This window comes from Balaenoptera physalus (genome assembly GCF_965194825.1).
Source record: "Balaenoptera physalus genome assembly, chromosome: 11".
Classification (NCBI taxonomy): Eukaryota; Metazoa; Chordata; class Mammalia; order Artiodactyla; family Balaenopteridae; genus Balaenoptera; species Balaenoptera physalus.
The window spans coordinates 57012275-57031815 of NC_138896.1; the positions used below are offsets into that span (position 1 = coordinate 57012275).

Genomic DNA, 19541 nt, shown 5'->3' on the forward strand with positions numbered 1-19541 from the left:
CTTGACAAATGCAAAATCCCCAATTACCTGTGAGTCGGTAACATATGATACACTTAGGCTCCAGTTAACCAGCCCTGCTGTGACCCTGGCCAATACAGCATCAGAAGGAAAAAAAAAGGCCATCAGTTCGACTACTGGCTCTCAAGTATCAGTATCAGGAAGGGTGTGAGTCTGCTAGACGGATTGCTCAAAATGAAGACTCTCAGCACCTGGGCTCAGAACACCCAGAGCTGAATAAGTCCGTCATAGAAATGGCTGAAGAACTGGGTCATGCTGGGTCATGCCCACCCACTCAGCACCTTCCTCATCTGATTTTTCATGCTGACAGTTTTTGAAATGCCTTCTATTTTCCCACCACAAACACAGTATGTAGGTAATAACCGGTGTTATAATAGTTCTCAATAACCAAGTTATGCTCCATTGTCAGTATAAAGTTTCAAAGTATTTCAGAGAGAAGAAACAGCTATCACCCCACATCTTAAAATCAAAACTGGTACTATAAAGAGTTTTGATTTTAATGGATTTTAAATTACAACTGATAGCCCAGAAACATTCCAGCTCAACAAGGTAAGCTCTTGATCTGATCATCCCTTCACCTTTGAAGTTTGTGACAAGCTTATTGAATTTGACCAAAAAACAAAAAAGGAGCTACAGAAAGAACAAACAAACAGAAGAGGAACCAAGATGGCGGACTAGAAGGATGTGGTCTCACTCCCTCTTGTGAGAACACCAGAATCACAACTAGCTGCTGGACAATTATTGACAGGAAGACACTGGACCTCACCAAAAAAGATACCCCACATCCAAAGACAAAGGAGAAGCCACAATGAGACGGTAGGAGGGACATAATCACAGTAAAATCAAATCCCATAACTGCTGGGTGGGTGACTCACAGACTGGAGAACACTTATACCACAGAAGTCCACCCACTGGAGTGAAGGTTCTGAGCCCCATGTCAGGCTTCCCAAACTGGGGGTCCGGCAACGGGAGGAGGAATTCCTATAGAATCAGACTTTGAAGCCTAGTGGGATTTGACTGCACGACTTCGACAGGACTGGGGGAAACAGAGACTCCACTCTTGGAGAGCACACACAAAGTAGTGTGTGCATCGGGACCCAGGGGAAGGAGCAGTGACCCCGGGGGAGACTGAACCAGACCTACCTGCTAGTGTTGGAGGGTCTCCTGCAGAGGCGGGGAGGGGGGGCTGTGGCTCACTGTGGGGACAAAGACACTGACAGCATAAGTTCTGGGAAGTACTCCTTGGCGTGAGCCCTCCCAGAGTCTGTCATTAGCCCCACCAAAGAGCCTAGGTAGGCTCCAGTGTTGGGTTGCCTCAGGCCAAACAACCAACAGGGAGGGAACCCAGCCCCAAGCATCAGCAATCAAGCAGATTAAAGTTTTACTGAGCTCTGCCAACAAGACCAACAGTCAGCTCTAACCACCACCAGTCCCTCCCATCAGGAAACATACACAAGCCTCTTAGATTGCCTCGTCCACCAGAGGGCAGACAGCAGAAGCAAGAAGAACTACAATCCTGCAGCCTGTGGAACAAAAACCACATTCACAGAAAGATAGACAAGATGAAAAGGCAGAGGGCTATGTACCAGATGAAGGAACAAGAAAAAACCCCAGAAAAACAACTAAATGAAGTGGAGATAGGCAACCTTCCAGAAAAGAATTCAGATTAATGATAGTGAAGATGATCCAGGACCTTGGAAAAAGAATGGAGGCAAAGATCGAGAAGATGAAAAAACTGTTTAACAAAGATCTAGCAGAATTAAAGAACAAACAAACAGAGATGAACAATACAATAACTGAAATGAAAAATACACTAGAAGGAATCAATAGCAGAATAGCTGAGGCACAAGAACGGGTAAGTGACCTGGAAGACAGAATGGTGGAATTCACTGCTGCAGAACAGAATAAAGAAAAGAGAATGAAAAGAAATGAAGACAGCCTAAGAGACCTCTGGGACAACATTAAATGCAACAACATTCGCAGTATAGGTGTCCCAGAAGGAGAAGAGAGAGAGAAAGGACCAAGAAAATATTTGAAGAGATTATAGTTGAAAACTTCCCTAACATGGGAAAGGAAAGAGCCAACCAAGTGCAGGAAGTGCAGTGAGTCCCATATAGGATAAACCTAAGGAAAAACACGCCGAGACACATAGTTATCAAATTGGCAAAAATTAAAGACAAAGAAAAATTATTGAAAGCAGCAAGGGAAAAATGACAAATAACATACAAGGGAACTCCCATTTTAAATGACACAATAGACCTGATAGATTTAATTGATATTTATAGGACATTCCAACCAAAAACAGCAGATTACACTTTCTTCTCTAGTGCACATGGAGCATTCTCCAGGATAGATCACATCTTGGGTCACAAATCAAGCCTCAGTAAAATTAACAAAATTGAAATCATATCAAGCATCTTTCCTGACCACAATGCTATGAGATTAGATATGAATTACTGGGAAAAAAAACATAAAAAACACAAACGCATGGAGGCTAAACAATACGTTACTAAATAACCAAGAGATCACTGAAGAAATCAAAGAGGAAATCAAAAAATACTTAGAGACAAATGACAATGAAAACATGATGATCCACAATCTATGGGATGCAGCAAATGCAGTTCTAAGAGGGAAGTTTATAGCTATACAAGCCTACCTCAAGAAACAAGAAAAATCTCAAATAAACAATCTAACCTTACACCTAAAGGAACTAGAGAAAGAATAAACAAAACCCAAAATTAGCAGAAGGAAAGAAATCATCAAGATCAGAGCAGAAATAAATGAAACAGAAACAAAGAAAACAATAGCGAAGATCAATAAAACTAAAAGCTGCTTCTTTGAGAAGATAAACAAAATTGATAAACCATTAGCCAGGCTCATCAAGAAAAAGAGGGAGAGGACTCAATTCAATAAAATTAGAAATGAAAAAGGAGAAGTTACAACAGACACCGCAGAAACACAAAGCATCCTAGGAGACTACTACAAGCAACTCTATGCCAATAAAATGGACAACCTGGAAGAAATGGACAAATTCATAGAAAGGTATAACCTTCCAAGACTGAACCAGGAAGAAACAGAAAATATGAACAGACCAATCACAAGTAATGAAATTGAAACTGTGATTAAAAATCTTCCAACAAACAACAGTCCAGGACCAGATGGCTTCACAGGTGAATTCTATCAAACATTTAGAGAAGAGCTAACACCCATCCTTCTCAAACTCTTCCAAAAAATTGCAGAGGAAGGAACACTCCCAAACTCATTCTGTGCGGCCACCATCACCCTCATACCAAAACCAGACAAAGATACTACAAAAAAAAATTACAGACCAATATCACTGATGAATATAGACGCAAAAATCCTCAACAAAATACTAGCAAACAGAATCCAACAACACATTAAAAGTATCATACACCATGATTAACTGGGATTTATCCCAGGGATGCAAGGATTCTTCAATATATGCAAATCAATCAATCTGATACACCATATTAACAAATTGAAGAATAAAAACCATATGATCATCTCAATAGATGCAGAAAAAGCTTTTGACAAAATTCAACACCCATTTATGACAAAAACTTTCCAGAAAGTGGGCATAGAGGGAACCTACCTCAACCTAATAAAGGCCATATATGACAAACCCATAGCAAACATCATTCTCAATGGTGAAAAACTGAAAGCATCTCCTCTAAGATCAGGAACAAGACAAGGATGTCCACTCTCACCACTATTATTCAACATAGTTTTGGAAGTCCTAGCCACGGCAATCAGAGAAGAAAAAGAAATAAAAGGAATCCAAATTGGAAAAGAAGAAGTAAAACTATCACTGTTTGTAGATGACATGATACTATACAGAGAGAATCCTAAAAATGCCACCAGAAAACTACTAGAGCTAATCAATGAATTTGTTAAAGTAGCAGGATACAAAATTAATGCACAGAAATCTCTTGCATTCCTACACACTAATGATGAAAAATCTGAAAGAGAAATTATGGAAACACTCCCATTTACCATTGCAAGAAAAAGAATAAAATACCTAGGAATAAACCTAGCTAGGGAGACAAAACAACTGTATGCAGAAAACTATAAGACACTGATGAAAGAAATTAAACATGATACCAACAGATGGAGAGATATACCATGTTCTTGGATCGGAAGAATCAATATTGTGAAAATGACTATACTACCCAAAGCAATCTACAGATTCAATGCGATCCCTATGAAATTACCAATGGCAATTTACAGAACTAGAACAAAAAATCTTAAAACTTGTATGGACACACAAAAGACCCCAAACAGCCAAAGCAGTCTTGAGGGAAAAAAATGGAGTGGGAGGAAACAGACTCCCTGACTTCAGACTATACTACAAAGCTACAGTAATCAAGACAATATGGTACTGGCACAAAAACAGAAACACAGATCAATGGAACAAGATAGAAAGCCCAGAGATAATCCCATGCACCTATGGTCAACTAATCTATGACAAAGGAGGCAAGGATATACAATGGAGAAAAGACAGCCTCTTCAATAAGTGGTGCTGGGAAAATTGGACAGCTACATGTAAAAGAATGAAATTAGAACACTCTCTAACACCATACACAAAAATAAACTCAAAATGGGTTCGAGACCTAAATGTAAGACCGGACAGTATAAAACTCTTAGAGGAAAACATAGGAAGAACACTCTTTGACATAAATCACAGCAAGATCCTTTTTGACCCACCTCCTAGAGAAATGGAAATAAAAACAAAAGTAAACAAATGGGACCTAATGAAACTTCAAAGCTTTTGCACAGCAAAGGAAACCATAAACAGGATGAAAAGACAACCCTCAGAATGGGAGAAAATATTTGCAAACGAATCAATGGACAAAGGATTAATCTCCAAAATATATAAACAGCTCAAGCAGCTCAATAGTAAAAAAACAAACAACCCAATCAAAAAATGGGCAGAAGACCTAAATAGACATCTCTCCAAAGAAGACATACAGATGGCCAAGAGGCACATGAAAAGCTGCTCAACCTCACTAATTATTAGATAATATAAATCAAAACTACAATGAGGTATCACCTCACACTGGTTAGAATGGCATCATCAGAAAATCTACAAACAACAAATGCTAGAGAGGGTGTGGAGAAAAGGGAATCCTGTTGCACTGTTGGTGGGAGTGTAAAAAACACCCACTATGGAGAACAGTATGGAGGTTCCTTAAAAAACTAAAAATAGAACTACCATATGACCCAGCAATCCCACTACTGGGCATATACCCTGAGAAAACCATAATTCAAAAAGACACATGCACCCCAATGTTCATTGCAGCACTATTTACAATAGCCAGGTCATGGAAGCAGCCTAAATGCTCATTGACCAACAAATGGATAAAGAAGATGTGGTACAAACATACAATGGAATATTATTCAGCCATAAAAAGGAACGAAATTGGGTCATTTGTAGAGACGTGGATGGACCTAGAGACTGTCATACAGAGTGAAGTAAGTCAGAAGGAGAAAAACAAATATTGTATATTAACACATATATGTGGAACCTAGAAAAATGGTACAAATGAACCGGTTTGCAAGGCAGAAATAGTGACACAGATGTAGAGAACAAACGTATGGACACCAAGGGGGGAAGGTGGTGTGTGGTGGTGTGATGAATTGGGAGATTGGGATTGACATGTATACACTGATGTGTATAAGATAGATAACTAATATTGAACATGGGAAAAATAAAGAAATGATTAAAAAAACAAAAAAACAAAATGGAGTACTTTGTAATTCAAGTCAATTTCCATAAACATTTATCATGAGACTATAATAGTCTTTACAGATCTACGCAAGTTATATTTGGTTTTCTAATTTATGATTAATTTGGTTTCTCTAGGATAGAATGTCCTGGCCTTCAAATTATTTAATCATCTAATGTGAATAAATCAAGTCACTATGGTTGATTAGAAAGTAGAAAAAAACAGAGTTATTATCTGTCACTAGATTCTAGGAATCTGTGTCTTTATATCAACGTAGATTTTTTTTCCAGGTGCCATTTATGTCAGTTATCAATTTATTGCCTCTCAGCTCCAAATCCACCCTTTCTTTATGTTCCCCAATAATGGAGGTGGACTCTATAAATATTTCTCCTTGCCATCTGGTCCGATCGGAGACTTCATCAGCAGAGGGTGCTGGAGGGACACGGAGAAGGAAGAGGTGTCTCCTCTTGGTCACGTGCGCTCATCTCATGGGGCTCCTGCAGTAGGTGGGGCTCTTTTAAGCAGTTTTGGTGACCAGCAGCAAGTGGCCCCTGACAGCTTCCCACAGCACCACGTCCTGTGGCGGCTTCACAGCAGCCTGGTCACAGGAGGATGCCCATAAATGGTTTTTCCTTGCACACTCTCCTCGGGGGATTTCATAGGGAGGGCTGCCAGCGAGGCACCTTGCCTTGGATGGCTTGAGTGAGTTCTAAAATATGACAGTGCCCTGAAATCAGCGTCCTCCAGCACTCCAGGAGGTGGACTCCTAGAGACCCCACCTGTGTGACACCTTGGGGGACTTCCCTGTCATCTTGTGAGCCACACTGCACCCTCTCCAACCAAGTCCGGATCTCAGCCCTGGGTGGGGGTGGCCTCTTGCTCAGTGCTCCATCTCAATTCTAGGAGTGATGTCTTTACAGTATCTGTTATTTCTGTATTTTTCTTTACAGTATTTGCTATTTCTGTATTTTTTAGGGTCTCTCTCTCTTGCGAGGCAATCTCCCATGACTCCAATCCCCTGTTAATAATTCTTTTTTTTAAAATACGGAACTCTTCACAAATCTGCATGTCATCCTTGCACAGGGACCATCCTAATCTTTTCCGTATTATTCTGATTTTAATATATGTGCTGCTAAAGCAAGCACGATAATTCTTTACATTGCACTTTCCCACTTCAGATTACTGTGCAGTTTTTGTCTTTTTATTGGACCCTAATACATCATTAAATAAGCCATTCTTTTTCATTTGTATGGCAACATTATGAATCGTTTTGTAATAGTTTCTATCTGCTACCAGATCTGCTCTATATAAGTTAGGACCTAGTCCTTTTGAACCACCTTTTATATTTTCTTCCTTCAATAAGTTTCGGTTTAGATATTTTGGAAGTGACAAACCTGTGATATCTTTGCCCAGTCTCTTTTAGAATGGTGTGGCTTCAGTGCTATGATATTTGAAAACTGGTGAAGCCTTTTTGACATTTCATTTAATTGGAGGAAATTTGATGCTCCATTTGGTGAAATACCTTTACTATAGGCATTCCCCAAATTATTAAAACTTGGAAAAAACATCCCTTGAATATCCACAGGGAACATATTTGAGTTTTCCTGTCTCTTTGTCTCTGTAGCTTTTATTTTATATAGACTTTCTTCAAAGCAGTAAAGTGTATTTTCAGAGTAGAACCATTCACATGCCACTTAATTCCCTACATATATAAAAGTCTGACCTCTTGGGTGTCCTAGGACCACATTTAGTCCATATTGTCTAACACCACAACATTGAGAAGGCATAAAAGGGAATCCAAGTGTCTAGACCAGACAGATGACAGAGAAGGGTACAAAAAACCTGTAGCAGTAAAAGCATTGCCATCATCTTTAAAGATTCATGGAGGAGTAGAGAAGTGTCACTAAAGAAAAGATGGGTTCATTCTATCCTGATTTTCAAAGAGAAAGAAAGGAGATATATTCCAAGAAATAAACCCAGTGCTTTGATGTCAATTCCAGCAAGGATTATTGAGCAAATAATATGAGACCCTTGGGGGAAAAAAAGTCAGTGGTCACCAAGATATAGTAGTTTGTATTCTCTAAAACTGAGTTTTGTCAAAAGAAATTCATCTCTGTTGCTGAAATATCATTAGATCACAATGATGATGATGATTAATAATAATAATAATAATAATAATAATAAAAACTAGCAGTATGCTTTTTAATAAGTATAAATGTAGAATCTAGCACATAGACTGAAATGATCAATCATGCAAATATAGAATGGAGAAGGGGGCCATGATGGATTTTACCTGACTTCAAGCTCACAAGTTTTAAGTAACTGATTAGACTACTGAAAAATTCTGAAGGCAGCACTTAGTAGCACAAAAAGCCTGGGTTTTGGAGTCACATGGATGCAGTTTGAAGCCCAGCTTCACCAGGTGTTTGCTTGGACAAGTGTCAAACTCTCTAAGCTTCAGCTTCCTAATCTATAAAATGGAGATTATATTGTCTACCCCACAGAGTTGGTTTGATGAGTAAAGAGATTATTTCCACCACATTATCCACCATTATTTACCACCACATCTGGCACACAGAAGGAACTCTACTAGGGTAGTGACTATTATTTGGAACTATATTGGTAGAAAGAAATGTGCTTTTCAAGTGGATAAACAGTCCCATTAAAATCTTCACTGGGTGAGACACATCACTGTTAATTTCTGCCTACCTATTAGAAGGGGAACATAAAAATGTTATAGCATGTCCAAAGAAGGACAACTGAAATGTTCAATTTCATATGATTTAAACACAGAATATAACTCAAAATTTGTATATGTTCTAGATATTGGACCAGGCACTGGGATGAGAAACATGACTTACATTTTATGCTTATCTCCAGGGACTCAGAGAACAGTAATAAAGCTAGGTACAGGCAATCAAGCTGCAATGGTATGGGCATTTTAAAAGAAGAAATTTCTCATAATCCAAGAAATATTCCTGGCAAAGCGAAGAGTACACAGGTAGAAGCTGGTGTATTCAGGGTGATGGCAAGTACTTGGAATGACTAGATGGCAGGGTGTGCTGAAGAGGGGTGATGCTGGAAGCAGAGATGGGCATCCTTTCACAAAGGGCTTCCTCACTGGCCATGCTGGGGAGTCTGGGCTTGATTCCAGAGGCAACTGGAGAGTTTCAGTCTAGGGGACAGATTTCATTCTATTAGAAAGCCCACAGGGTGGCTGCAGTGTGGAGATGGGATAAAGGGGTCTAAGACTGGAAGCAGGGGATGAGTTGGGAGACAGCACCAACCTGAGTGGTAAGGGGAGCCTGAACTAAGGTGGTGGCTTTAGGAGTAGAGAAGGGGAATAGTGAAGACATCATCGAGACTTTTGTTTAGATAAATCATAGTTCTAATGAAAAAGAAGAAGATGGATCATAGTTCTAATGGAAAAGAGTTCCAAAAATTCATCTGGAAAATCAATTTATCAAAATTTTGGTAAAGAAAATGGCTACACTTCAGCTTTAGAAATGATGAATTTGAGGTGACTGTGGGAGTCTGGAAAATTCCAGGACATACCTATATACAAAGGACTGGAGCTGAGGAGACAAGTCAGGGATGGAGACATTATTGAGACTATTGATGACAAAGCTCTAGACATGGATAAAATATTTCAGGGACAGTATGTGGACACAGGAAAGGGCCAAGACAAAAGAATGGAGAACATTTAAGCAGTCCCCAGATGAAGAGACCTTCACACAGAGACTGAGAAGAAAAAGCCACATGGAAAGGAGAAAAACTGGGAGAGAAAGTTAAAGGAACCAAGACAGGAAAGAAGTGGGTAATGGTGCAAAATGCTGCAGAAGTCCAACAAGAAGATTAAAGGATGTGCATTGAATTTAGCAAATAGAAGGTGGTTATGATCTAGTCAAACTATATAAAAACTGTATTTAAAAAACTATAAGTTGCAACGTGCTTGATACATATTGAATCCTAATAGTAGGATTCAGTAAGTATTAGAACATGAATATTTAGAGCTCCCTGGAAGAGGAATAAACTGTGAATTCTCTTACACAGGAAGTGTCCTGGCAGAAGTTGACTTCCTGTTACAAGAACTATCAAGAGAGGTTTCCTGCACTGAGCAGGAAGTTGACTAGATGTCCTTGAAGATCCTTTGTAACTCAGAAAGTCTATGAAACCTAAATAACCCTTTCTAAGGCAGAACTCAGGAAGAGAAAAACAAAAAGTTGAATAATTAGGACTCTCCCAAGAGATCAAAATAAAACATGTGAATGATAGTATATACCTCTAAGAAAACATCTATTAGGTCTTAGATCCAACATGGAAAAAAAAAAGATAGGATTTTCAGGGGCCTATGAATAATGCAGAATTCCTTTGAAATGATAAGTTTCAATCATCTTCAAGAAGATATGCATTACTTTTGTTCTTTTCAGGGAAAGATATTCAAGTACTAGATACTCTGTGTGGTTGTGTTCATTTACTGTTTGTAATGTTCCACTTGACACTCTCACTGCCATCTGCTTCACAGCGAAATACACGTATATATCATTATAGACTCTGTTTTTTCCTAAATTGAAAACCTTGCAGTTTTACAGACCTGGGCTCTCATCAAACCTGTGTATCTCTTCTCTTAAGTATGCATTAGGGTTATATTTAATCAGTCCAAGGAAGGCATTTGTTAACAAAAAGAGGCTAATCAATTTGACACTTATATGTGAAATTCAAGGTCTAACTTTACTTTATTTCTCTAAATGGATACAGAGAAAAGAGGCAAATGCAGATCACATACAAAATCCCTTATAAGTAGGAATTCTGGAGGACCATTGAAGGAGCCACCTTCCCTGCTTTGGGGCCATCTGGCTCCCACAGATAAAATATCCAGGGCAGAAGGCTGCCTAATGCTTAAAATCCACCTTAACTTTCATTACAAGGATGTGAATGTTGGCATTTCCCTAAAGATGATGGCAAGAGGTTCCTCCCTCAATTTTTAAGCCTTTAGGAAGGTATATAAATAACTTTTAAATCAGTTCATCATTTTTCTCGTCACTTTTTCTCTCAGCTCTATCAAAGACTGTGCAGTTCTGAGGTGTACAGCACTCTTCTTAAGACCTATAGCTCCCACAGCCAGAGAAATAAAAAAGGCAATTCAAACTTGAGAAAATAAAGAGGTAATTCAACCTCAAGAAAATAAAAAAGGTGATTCAAACTCATATTCAATCCAGTTGGATAGCTCTTATTTCATCCTTACATGGTAAGTATGCATCTCTAGAAAATACAGACATTTTCTTCTGTAGTTATAATGCCATTGTCATGTCTAACAAAATCAGTGATAACGCCTGCTAGTTCATATTAGAAATTCCCCAACTGTTTCAAAAGTTACTTTTTACAATTGGCTCCCTCAAACTAGGGTTCCAACAGGGTTCCAACTAGGGTTCCAATATGTTGCCTTTGGTTGTTCTGCCTCTTAGGTTTCTTTGACCCCGGAAGTGATCATCATCACACTCTCCTTTATTTTTCCTCATGCCGCTGACCTGTTGAAGAAACCAGGTCAGCTGTCCTGTGGAATGTTCCACATTCTAAACTGGTCTTCTTGCTTTTTCGTGGTGTTACCAGAAAGTCGTTTAAATATGGATTCTTCTGCGCTTTTTGCAAGTTCCTTTAAATCCCTAGTTTTCAGGGAGTCTGGATTCTTAGAACCTTCTGATCGGATGCCCCCTTTGCAGACAGTGGGAGAATCCACGGCCAGGAGTCTCTGGAGCAGTGTTTCCCGAAGTCATCTGAGGACCATCATCACATCTCACCCAAGTTACTGCAACAGTCTCCCACCTTGTCTCGCTTATTCTTTTCTTGTCCTCCCCTCACCACCGCCCCCTCCCTCTCTTCTCATGACATCCAGCACCACCTTTCAAAATGGAAGTCAGACTCCTCTCTGCTGAAAACTTCTCCAAAGATTACACTTGGAATAAAAGCCAAAGGTCTTTACCATGACCTGCCTGGCTCCAGCAGATCTGGTCTCTGCAAACCTCTCCACACTATCACCTACTATATCTCCCCCTTGCTTAATGCACCTTCTTTTGGCTCCTCAAACACACAGAACTCTTTTCAGCTTCAAGCCTTGGCAGTTGTTTGTTGATTCTATCTAGAATGCCTTTCCCTCAAGCATCTGCGCGGCATGCTTCTTACCATCATTCAGCAGGTCTCAGCGCAGAGGCAACCCCAGAGGGCCCTACCTGCACCCCAACCAAACAGGCCACCACCACTCACACCCCAATTTCAGCATTTTACCCTATTTATTTCCATTATAGTACTTCCCACATCTGGAACTGTCTAATGAGTTATTTGTAATTACTTATTATCTTTCATAAATCTGTTTTATTGTTTTCTTAAGACTTCCCCCAACTTGATGTTTCCCATGTAATAATTTGCTTGTTTATTGCCTGTCACTTTCCCTTTGAATGTAAGCACCATGAGAGTGGGGAACTTCCCTGTCTTATATCTCCAGCACGTAGCAATTGCTCAGTAAATCTTGCCAAATAAATGAATACCAAAATTTAGCCAGATTGCTTATATACAGGATAGATTCCTAGGCTGCAGTCTCTAAGTGATTTTTATTATGTTAAAAATTGCTATAAAGTATATGCTATAAGAAGAGCTAAGCAAACCTCACACTTTATATTTCTTAAAAATCAGAATTAAATAATATTCTTCATATTTTCTAACCATATATTTTAGAAGAAAACCCCAATATTCTCTATCTCTGTAACCACCATATTTCTTATATATAGCAAACAATCCAACAACAAAATGACTTATTTTCCCATTGCTCCAAAGCTAATATGCTCTCATTATTTTATAAAAAGAGAAAACTATATGCATTATTGTACATTCACTTAATTGATTTTTCACAGAAGCACCACTATAGCACAGTTGAATATTTGCAGTACAATCATTATGCAATTTATATATCAAGAGAGAGGTCATAATTTATTCAGTATTATCCCTGGTAATTATTATTGAGCACTGTAATTTTCAATACTTAAAGGCAAGTGTGTTCTCTGAATCCAACAAAGGAAAAATACTCACTAACAGAGTAAATTAACATAATGGACTCTATGAATTAAGCTAATGACTTGTTTCTAAGTCTGCAACACAAAAACCAATGAAATATAATAGATTAGAAAATTACCACCTTCACCACTGTTGACTGACAAAATCACAAGCACAATTCTGTAATCACTTACTTCTATCAGTAATTTGAATCCTTCTCTTTTCTTGATTTCTTCTACTAGGTACCTAAAAAAAAGTCACAATAATATTTATAATCTGCAATCTAAAAATTCCATGAACATGGCTGACATACAATAAATCTATAATTTCTGATGCAGAGACAAGGCTTAGAAATAAGTAAGGGTACATGTACAGGCACAGGTTTGTATTTAGACAGATACACCTGAGCCTACTGCAATCCACTGGGGCCTGAGTAAAAAGGTACATCTCTTTGATGAGATGATGTCTATCTTACATGTTAGCATCAGACTTCAACCCAAGTGTGAAAGCCACACAAAGTAGATCGGATATATAGCTCATTCATATTCTAGATGGGGATTTAGCTTAGGTACTTAAATTATCTAGCTGGCTTGGGGGTAAAAGTTTTTGGTGTGTAGTCTTGCCTGTGTGTTCTTTTAAGATCAAGGAAGTGCAACATCATCCTTCCCAAGGCCAGGCCAGAGGGAAGAAAGACTGATCACTGGTATCATGCTAAAAGTAAGTAGGTTGTAGCCATTGATAGAATGTCTATGAAGTTATCTTGAATGTCAGGGAAACAAGAATTATCATGCCATAAGCAAAGGGCACAGCTACATGAGATATGGAATGTGATGGAGAAAAGACTAAAATGACATTGAGAATGTAGAGTAAATTAACACTGACTCTGCCCCACTGGGCTTGGTTATTGTCTAAATAAAAAGATAAACCTTCTGAACAATTGGCCTTGAAAACTAGTGATTTGTTCATGAGCTTTGAAAAGTTCATAACACTTGACCTAGTATTTCAAATTTGGCGGTCAAATGTAAGGAAATGATCGGAGGTGCTGACAAAAATGTACTTTCCAGGGTATTTTGTAATTTTATATGTTACAGCCAAAAAGAAAGGACGGAAGGAAGAAAGCAGGCAAGCAAGCAAGCACTGGCTTTGAAAATCCTGTCCGGTCATATGGAATTATGGTACCATCATATGGAATTGATTGTGTAACTAAATTACATATATTCAATTAATATTTAAGGGCAACAAAGAAATGCTCCTCTTTGGACCTCAATTCCCTTACCTGTAAAACTGGAATAACACATTCTGATTTTCCAATCTCAAAAGGACGTTGTAAAAAAAATAAATTAAATCATATGTAAAAAATTGTATAGAATATAAACTGTGGAAATGGGGGATTATTATTACTATGTTTATTTACTAAAGGACATTCTAGAATGTGGATATGGAATACACCAGTTAATGGGATGAAGTTCTTTTTTCCCAAACAATTTTTTTAGCTTTTTGCATAAGGTTAAGTATTGGTGCTTAGCATACAGATTATATCATCTTTAAATTATAAAATATCTTTAAAAATCCTATCGGTATTAACTGGATAATATGAATCTTTTATTTTGAGCAATAATGTTGTGACACCACACACATGCATGCACGCGCGCGCACACACACACACAGATTCACAAACTATTTGATGTTCTTTCTACATACTCCTTTCCCTGAACGTTTTTTCAGGAGATGTCATGTAGCTGTAAAGTTTTTACACCGTTAGCATACTGCCTAACTTTCGATAAAAGCAATTCCAATGGTCAATAAACATTAGAAAAGATGCTCAAGATCACTGGTAATCAAAGAAGTGCAAATTAAAATAACAATACTAAACCTGTTGCCCACAGGACACTGGAAACAAATTTAAAGAGGGACAACATCCAGTGCTAGTGAATGTGATAGAAAGCTGCTATAAACCTTTCAAAATTACTAATACTCGCGGCTTCTGATCTAGCAAACCACTTATGAGATGCTGGTCTACCAGGAAAACCTCATCAACACTAAGACAGATAGATAGAGAGATAGAGAGAGAGAGAGAGAGAGAGAGAGAGAGAGAGATAGATGCATACACAAATGTTGCTGCATCTAAACCTACATGTGCATGCGTATGTGTGTGTATTCCATACGGAATAATTAGAAACAAGATTAATATCCAGAAATTGGCAAAGGGTAAAATAAAATGTATTATAGCAACACATATACTACGATGCAGCTATTAAAGAGAATGGATTATATCCACTTCAATTAAGCCACAGGGATGCTCAAGATGTATTAGTAAGAGATGAAAGCAAGGGACTGAGGAATGTAGATAATATGATTCTGCTTTTTAAGAAAATGTAAAAAAAAGAAAAAGCATAAGTGATCCCTCTCCTCATGTATATATGAGCTCGGAATGAAGTATGGAAGACCACATCCTAAAGACATCTTTGATGTCTACGTGAGGAAGAGAGAAACAGGATGCAATGGGGAGGTAGGGACTATTTACTCTCTTTATATCTCTGCAAAGCTTCATAGGTGTGGTTACTCATAATTTTTGAAAAGGAAATTAATAAAAGAAAAAAATACAAATCACAAAGCAAAATAAATAGACATATACAATATCTATACAAGGAAAGCTTCATGAACCCTATTTTTTCTTACCTTTTCAGGCACAAATATAATGGCAATCTGCTAACTCAGTGCCATGATTCCATTCTGAGGGGGCCTGCACTAATCCTGGATACCCCCAGGCTATGAAATCCAGGGAATGACTCTAGAAGATTCTAGTTCTGCAGTTGATCAACTTAGTGATTCTAGGCAAACTCCTCAGACTCCCTGAGCCCTCCTCAGTTTCCTCATGCACATAATGCAGATGTGGAACTAAATTTGTAAAATCCTTCCCCAACAGATTAAGACTGTTAAAATGAAACTTAGACACACTGCCTATAGTCTCAGTTTAAAATATCTGTCAAACCGGCTAACACTGCTCCTGGGAGAAAGGCATCCTAAGGCAGAGCTGAATCATTTCAGTTAAAACTCTGCTCTTTGCTAACCACGTGGATCTGGGCTTTGTGTCTGATCAATGCCCCCATGCAGTCACTCTCAGAACCTGTAAAGCCCAGTGTAACAAACACTCCAACTGAACTGAGGGTGGAGGTGATTTGGATAAAGAGTTATAACAATAATAAAAGGTTTACACCAGACTTCCCAAACTATGTTCCTTGGTATACTGTGTTAATAGGTTTCCCACATGAAAGGGTTCCATTCAAATAAATTTGAGCAATGCTAGGCATATCCATTAGATTGCTTTGCTTAAAATTAGAAGTGTACTTGGCTTAATTCATGAGAACATTTATTGAGCTGGTTGGAAAGTTCAGTAATGTCACCAAGAACCAGGCATTTTCTATTATTTCAGCCTGCCATGTTCAGAGTGTTAGTGAATTCACTTGTGTTCACAAGATGGCAGCCACAGCTCCACACATCACATCCATATGTGACAGTGTCACAGGAAGAAAGAGAGGAAGCTGGAGCAAACTGCATTTTCTCTTAATTTCTATTTAGGTAAGAACATTTTCCTCAGAAGCCTTCATAGAATTCTTCCTGTATCTTATTGACTGAACCTAAGTCATATATCTATCCCTAAGCTAATGATTGGCAAAGCGGATAGGCTTAGGCCAATGTTCCCAGCTGGAATATTGCTATCTATATAAATTTGAGGTTCTGTTGGCAAGGAAAAAGGAAGAATGGTTTTTGGATGAACAGTCAACAATGTCTGTCTACTGGCTAAAGTTTAAAATGTTTCTATATTACAAGACCCTCAGAGCCTTTAATGTGCTAATGAACACTTTGAACCTCCAAGAGGGGACCAATGTATTGGTTAGCATTGTCCAAACATATTTGACTGTGGAAACATTTTTTGGAAGAGCATCTATTAAGATCTTCTGGAAGTCTATTATCCCACGGAGCGTAGGTTCAGAAATGCTAGCATAAAGTGCCTCTTCTATAGGGTACCTACCCTCTTCTTAAATAAATGCTTAAATGAAATGAGTTTTTGGGGAGGGGATCCAAATAAGGTTTAAGTCACTTTGCCTACATTCATAGGATGAGTTATTCCTCGCAACTTTTCAGTATATGGAAACAGCCTAAAGATAAAATACACTAAAAAAAAAACCTCTATTCTTATCTGATACAAGCCAGAGAAAAAAAGATATACATTGAGTTTTTTGATAAAACTCAGGAACCATAAAACACTTCTACCAAAAGGCATCCAGGTAAATGGGTTCAAAAAGCAACAATAGCGTCAAAAAATTCACAGTCCTTCCCACTAAGCTTAGCAAAAAGAGAGAAGAGAGAAAAAAATACACATTAGTAAGTTTTCACCAATCCTACTGGGTAAAAAACTCATTTTATTAAGATCCTGGCTTAGTTTTGAAATGTACATTAATGAAATCTTGCTCTGAAACACACATTTCCCTCCTTAGTTCCATGAGTCCATTTAACAGTTGTGCATTTCACTTGCCCTTTTGCAGGACATACATTCCTTTCCAGAAATAGCCTTTCCAGTCCCTTTCTCAATTCACTAGCCACTTGGAGTCTCCCTGGAGCGCTCTGGACCAAGTGCCTCTCCCAGTCTCATCTCATGTGAAATTTCTTCTGATGCAGTGGAACCTCCCAGAACTCCTGGGATTTTTTTCCATATGCTTTCTGTATGCTCTGCATTTATGAGAACATATTGCATGGCATGCATGTGTGATTCATCACAGATATCTACATGCTACATTTTACAGCATTGTGATGTTTTTAAAATTACAAATATAAAGAAAAAAATGAAAACGTTGGACCTTCTATAGTCTTCTAGACTCTCTCCCTCTCCTCACCTAGAGAAATACACTAGCACAAAATTGCCTTGTGTTTCTGCTTACCTTTTCCATACTAGTACCAATAAATCCCTCAGTATTCATGCAAGTCAGTGAAATGAATTCCATCTGAGAGATTACAGAGATTGTGTGTCAAAGGAATAGATAAATGATACACTGGAGACCTAGCAACATAGCAGAATGGGAGTTCCTGACCTGTTTGTTGTTCTTGAAAAGACTTACGCACATGAATCTTCTAGATTTGCTTTAAAACTTACCCCTTAGTGAATATCCATTTAACTTGAGTGTTGTAACAAAGGCCTACAAGGTGCCCTCAGCAACCAGTAGCCCTGGGTATTGTAACACATTTTCAACTTTTCTAACTAGATATCAGAGATCACAATCACCTTGTGCCAGAAATGGTGGTTTTAAACCTCAGCCTTCCGGGTTTCAAATATGCTTAATAATCACATGCTGCTTTAGGTTCCCAAAGTCACTGGTTTTCCAACAATCAAAGGAGAAAGCAAGTTTTTTGTCATTAATATTTCTTGAGAGAAATGTTCTCTCATCCATTGGATGAGACAAGGGTGAAATGGAAATTAGGGAAAGCCTTAGAGATCTTCTAGGAACTAATTAGTTCCTTCTTGCTGGATTTCTGACAACTCATAAAATAGGAATCATTGTCCTCTTGAAAAGGTCTGCTCTTGCTTTTCTAAGGGAAGAGGGAACATCTGATCAGGGTGATGGCCGTCCATTGGTCCATCAAAATCTGGTGCTTAAATCTTAAAGTCAATACACAAATTTTAAAACTAAGTTCCATTCAGATTCAGGAACATGGAGATGTTGTTTCTATGGAATCAGTGCAATCCTTACTGCAATACGCCAGGGGAAAAGACTTGCACAGCCTTCTCTGTGTTTAAGAGACCTGACCTAGGTAGGGACTGTGGGAATGGACATCTTATCTACCTAAGGCTGCTGATGACAGATGTGTACCACAAATAGTAACACAATTGTCATCTGCAGCTTTACTTCGCTAGAGTTGTTATCTACTGGAGAAAATCATACTTCTTGGAAACAAAACAGTGTTGGTCTGACCTAGAAATTAAGCCAAATAGAGTCTTTTGACAGTGGATGAGAATCATTTTTATTAGGTAAACTCTAAAACAAGTGGCTGCATGTCAGTAGGCTTGATGAGAAATGGTATTTTAACTCCCACCAGCCAGTGGTTTGAACCGATTATGCTGGCTCATATAATCAATGGTAGTATAGAGTTAGTTTGTACTAGCTAGTGAGAGCCAATTGTTAAATAATCAGAAATTTAACAGCCGCGACTGTTGGTAGCTTGCAATTTTCCACAGTGGGAATATTTACACCATGGAAATTGGCAGACATTACAAATTGGGGCCTTTTTCCCCTCCTGAGAAACAGTTTACCAGTGCACAACTGCACATAGGCTCCAACTAATAGACTAGACCTCAGAATTCAGATAATGTTTCCTCTTTCCGAAAAAGCAGAACCACATTCAATTTGAAAAGACATAAAATCATGAAAATAAAGCACTTGTGTTGCTATTGTGAAATAATTCTTAATCCCAGAGAAACGTTCTCCAAGTTTATAATTTCACATTCATTCCAAGTGACATGCCTAAAAGGACTCTTCCTTGGCACCTGTCACTGGGGATAGGGGAAGAGGATGGCTTTTGCCCACCCCAGGAATGGACTGTTGGATATCAAGAATGTGGAAAGTTAAGACAAGAAAACCATTATGACTAACGGCATGACAGAAAAGGGATTATTTTAAATATAGGTCACAGAGTCTGCAGTGACGCTCGCTGAAATGTTAATTCAATTCAATTCAA

At 38.4% G+C, this 19541-nt stretch overlaps 1 protein-coding gene across 4 annotated transcripts in view; it reads right to left on the bottom strand.

Moving 5' to 3' along the window:
• GADL1 (glutamate decarboxylase like 1) overlaps positions 1-19541 on the bottom strand; it is a 181804-nt gene that overhangs the window by 71841 nt on the left and 90422 nt on the right. For all 4 annotated transcript variants that reach the window (XM_082415122.1, XM_082415120.1, XM_082415123.1 and 1 more), the window contains one exon: positions 13004-13055. In XM_082415122.1, the coding sequence (XP_082271248.1) occupies positions 13004-13055 (52 nt within the window). The remainder of the gene's footprint in view (positions 1-13003; positions 13056-19541) is intronic.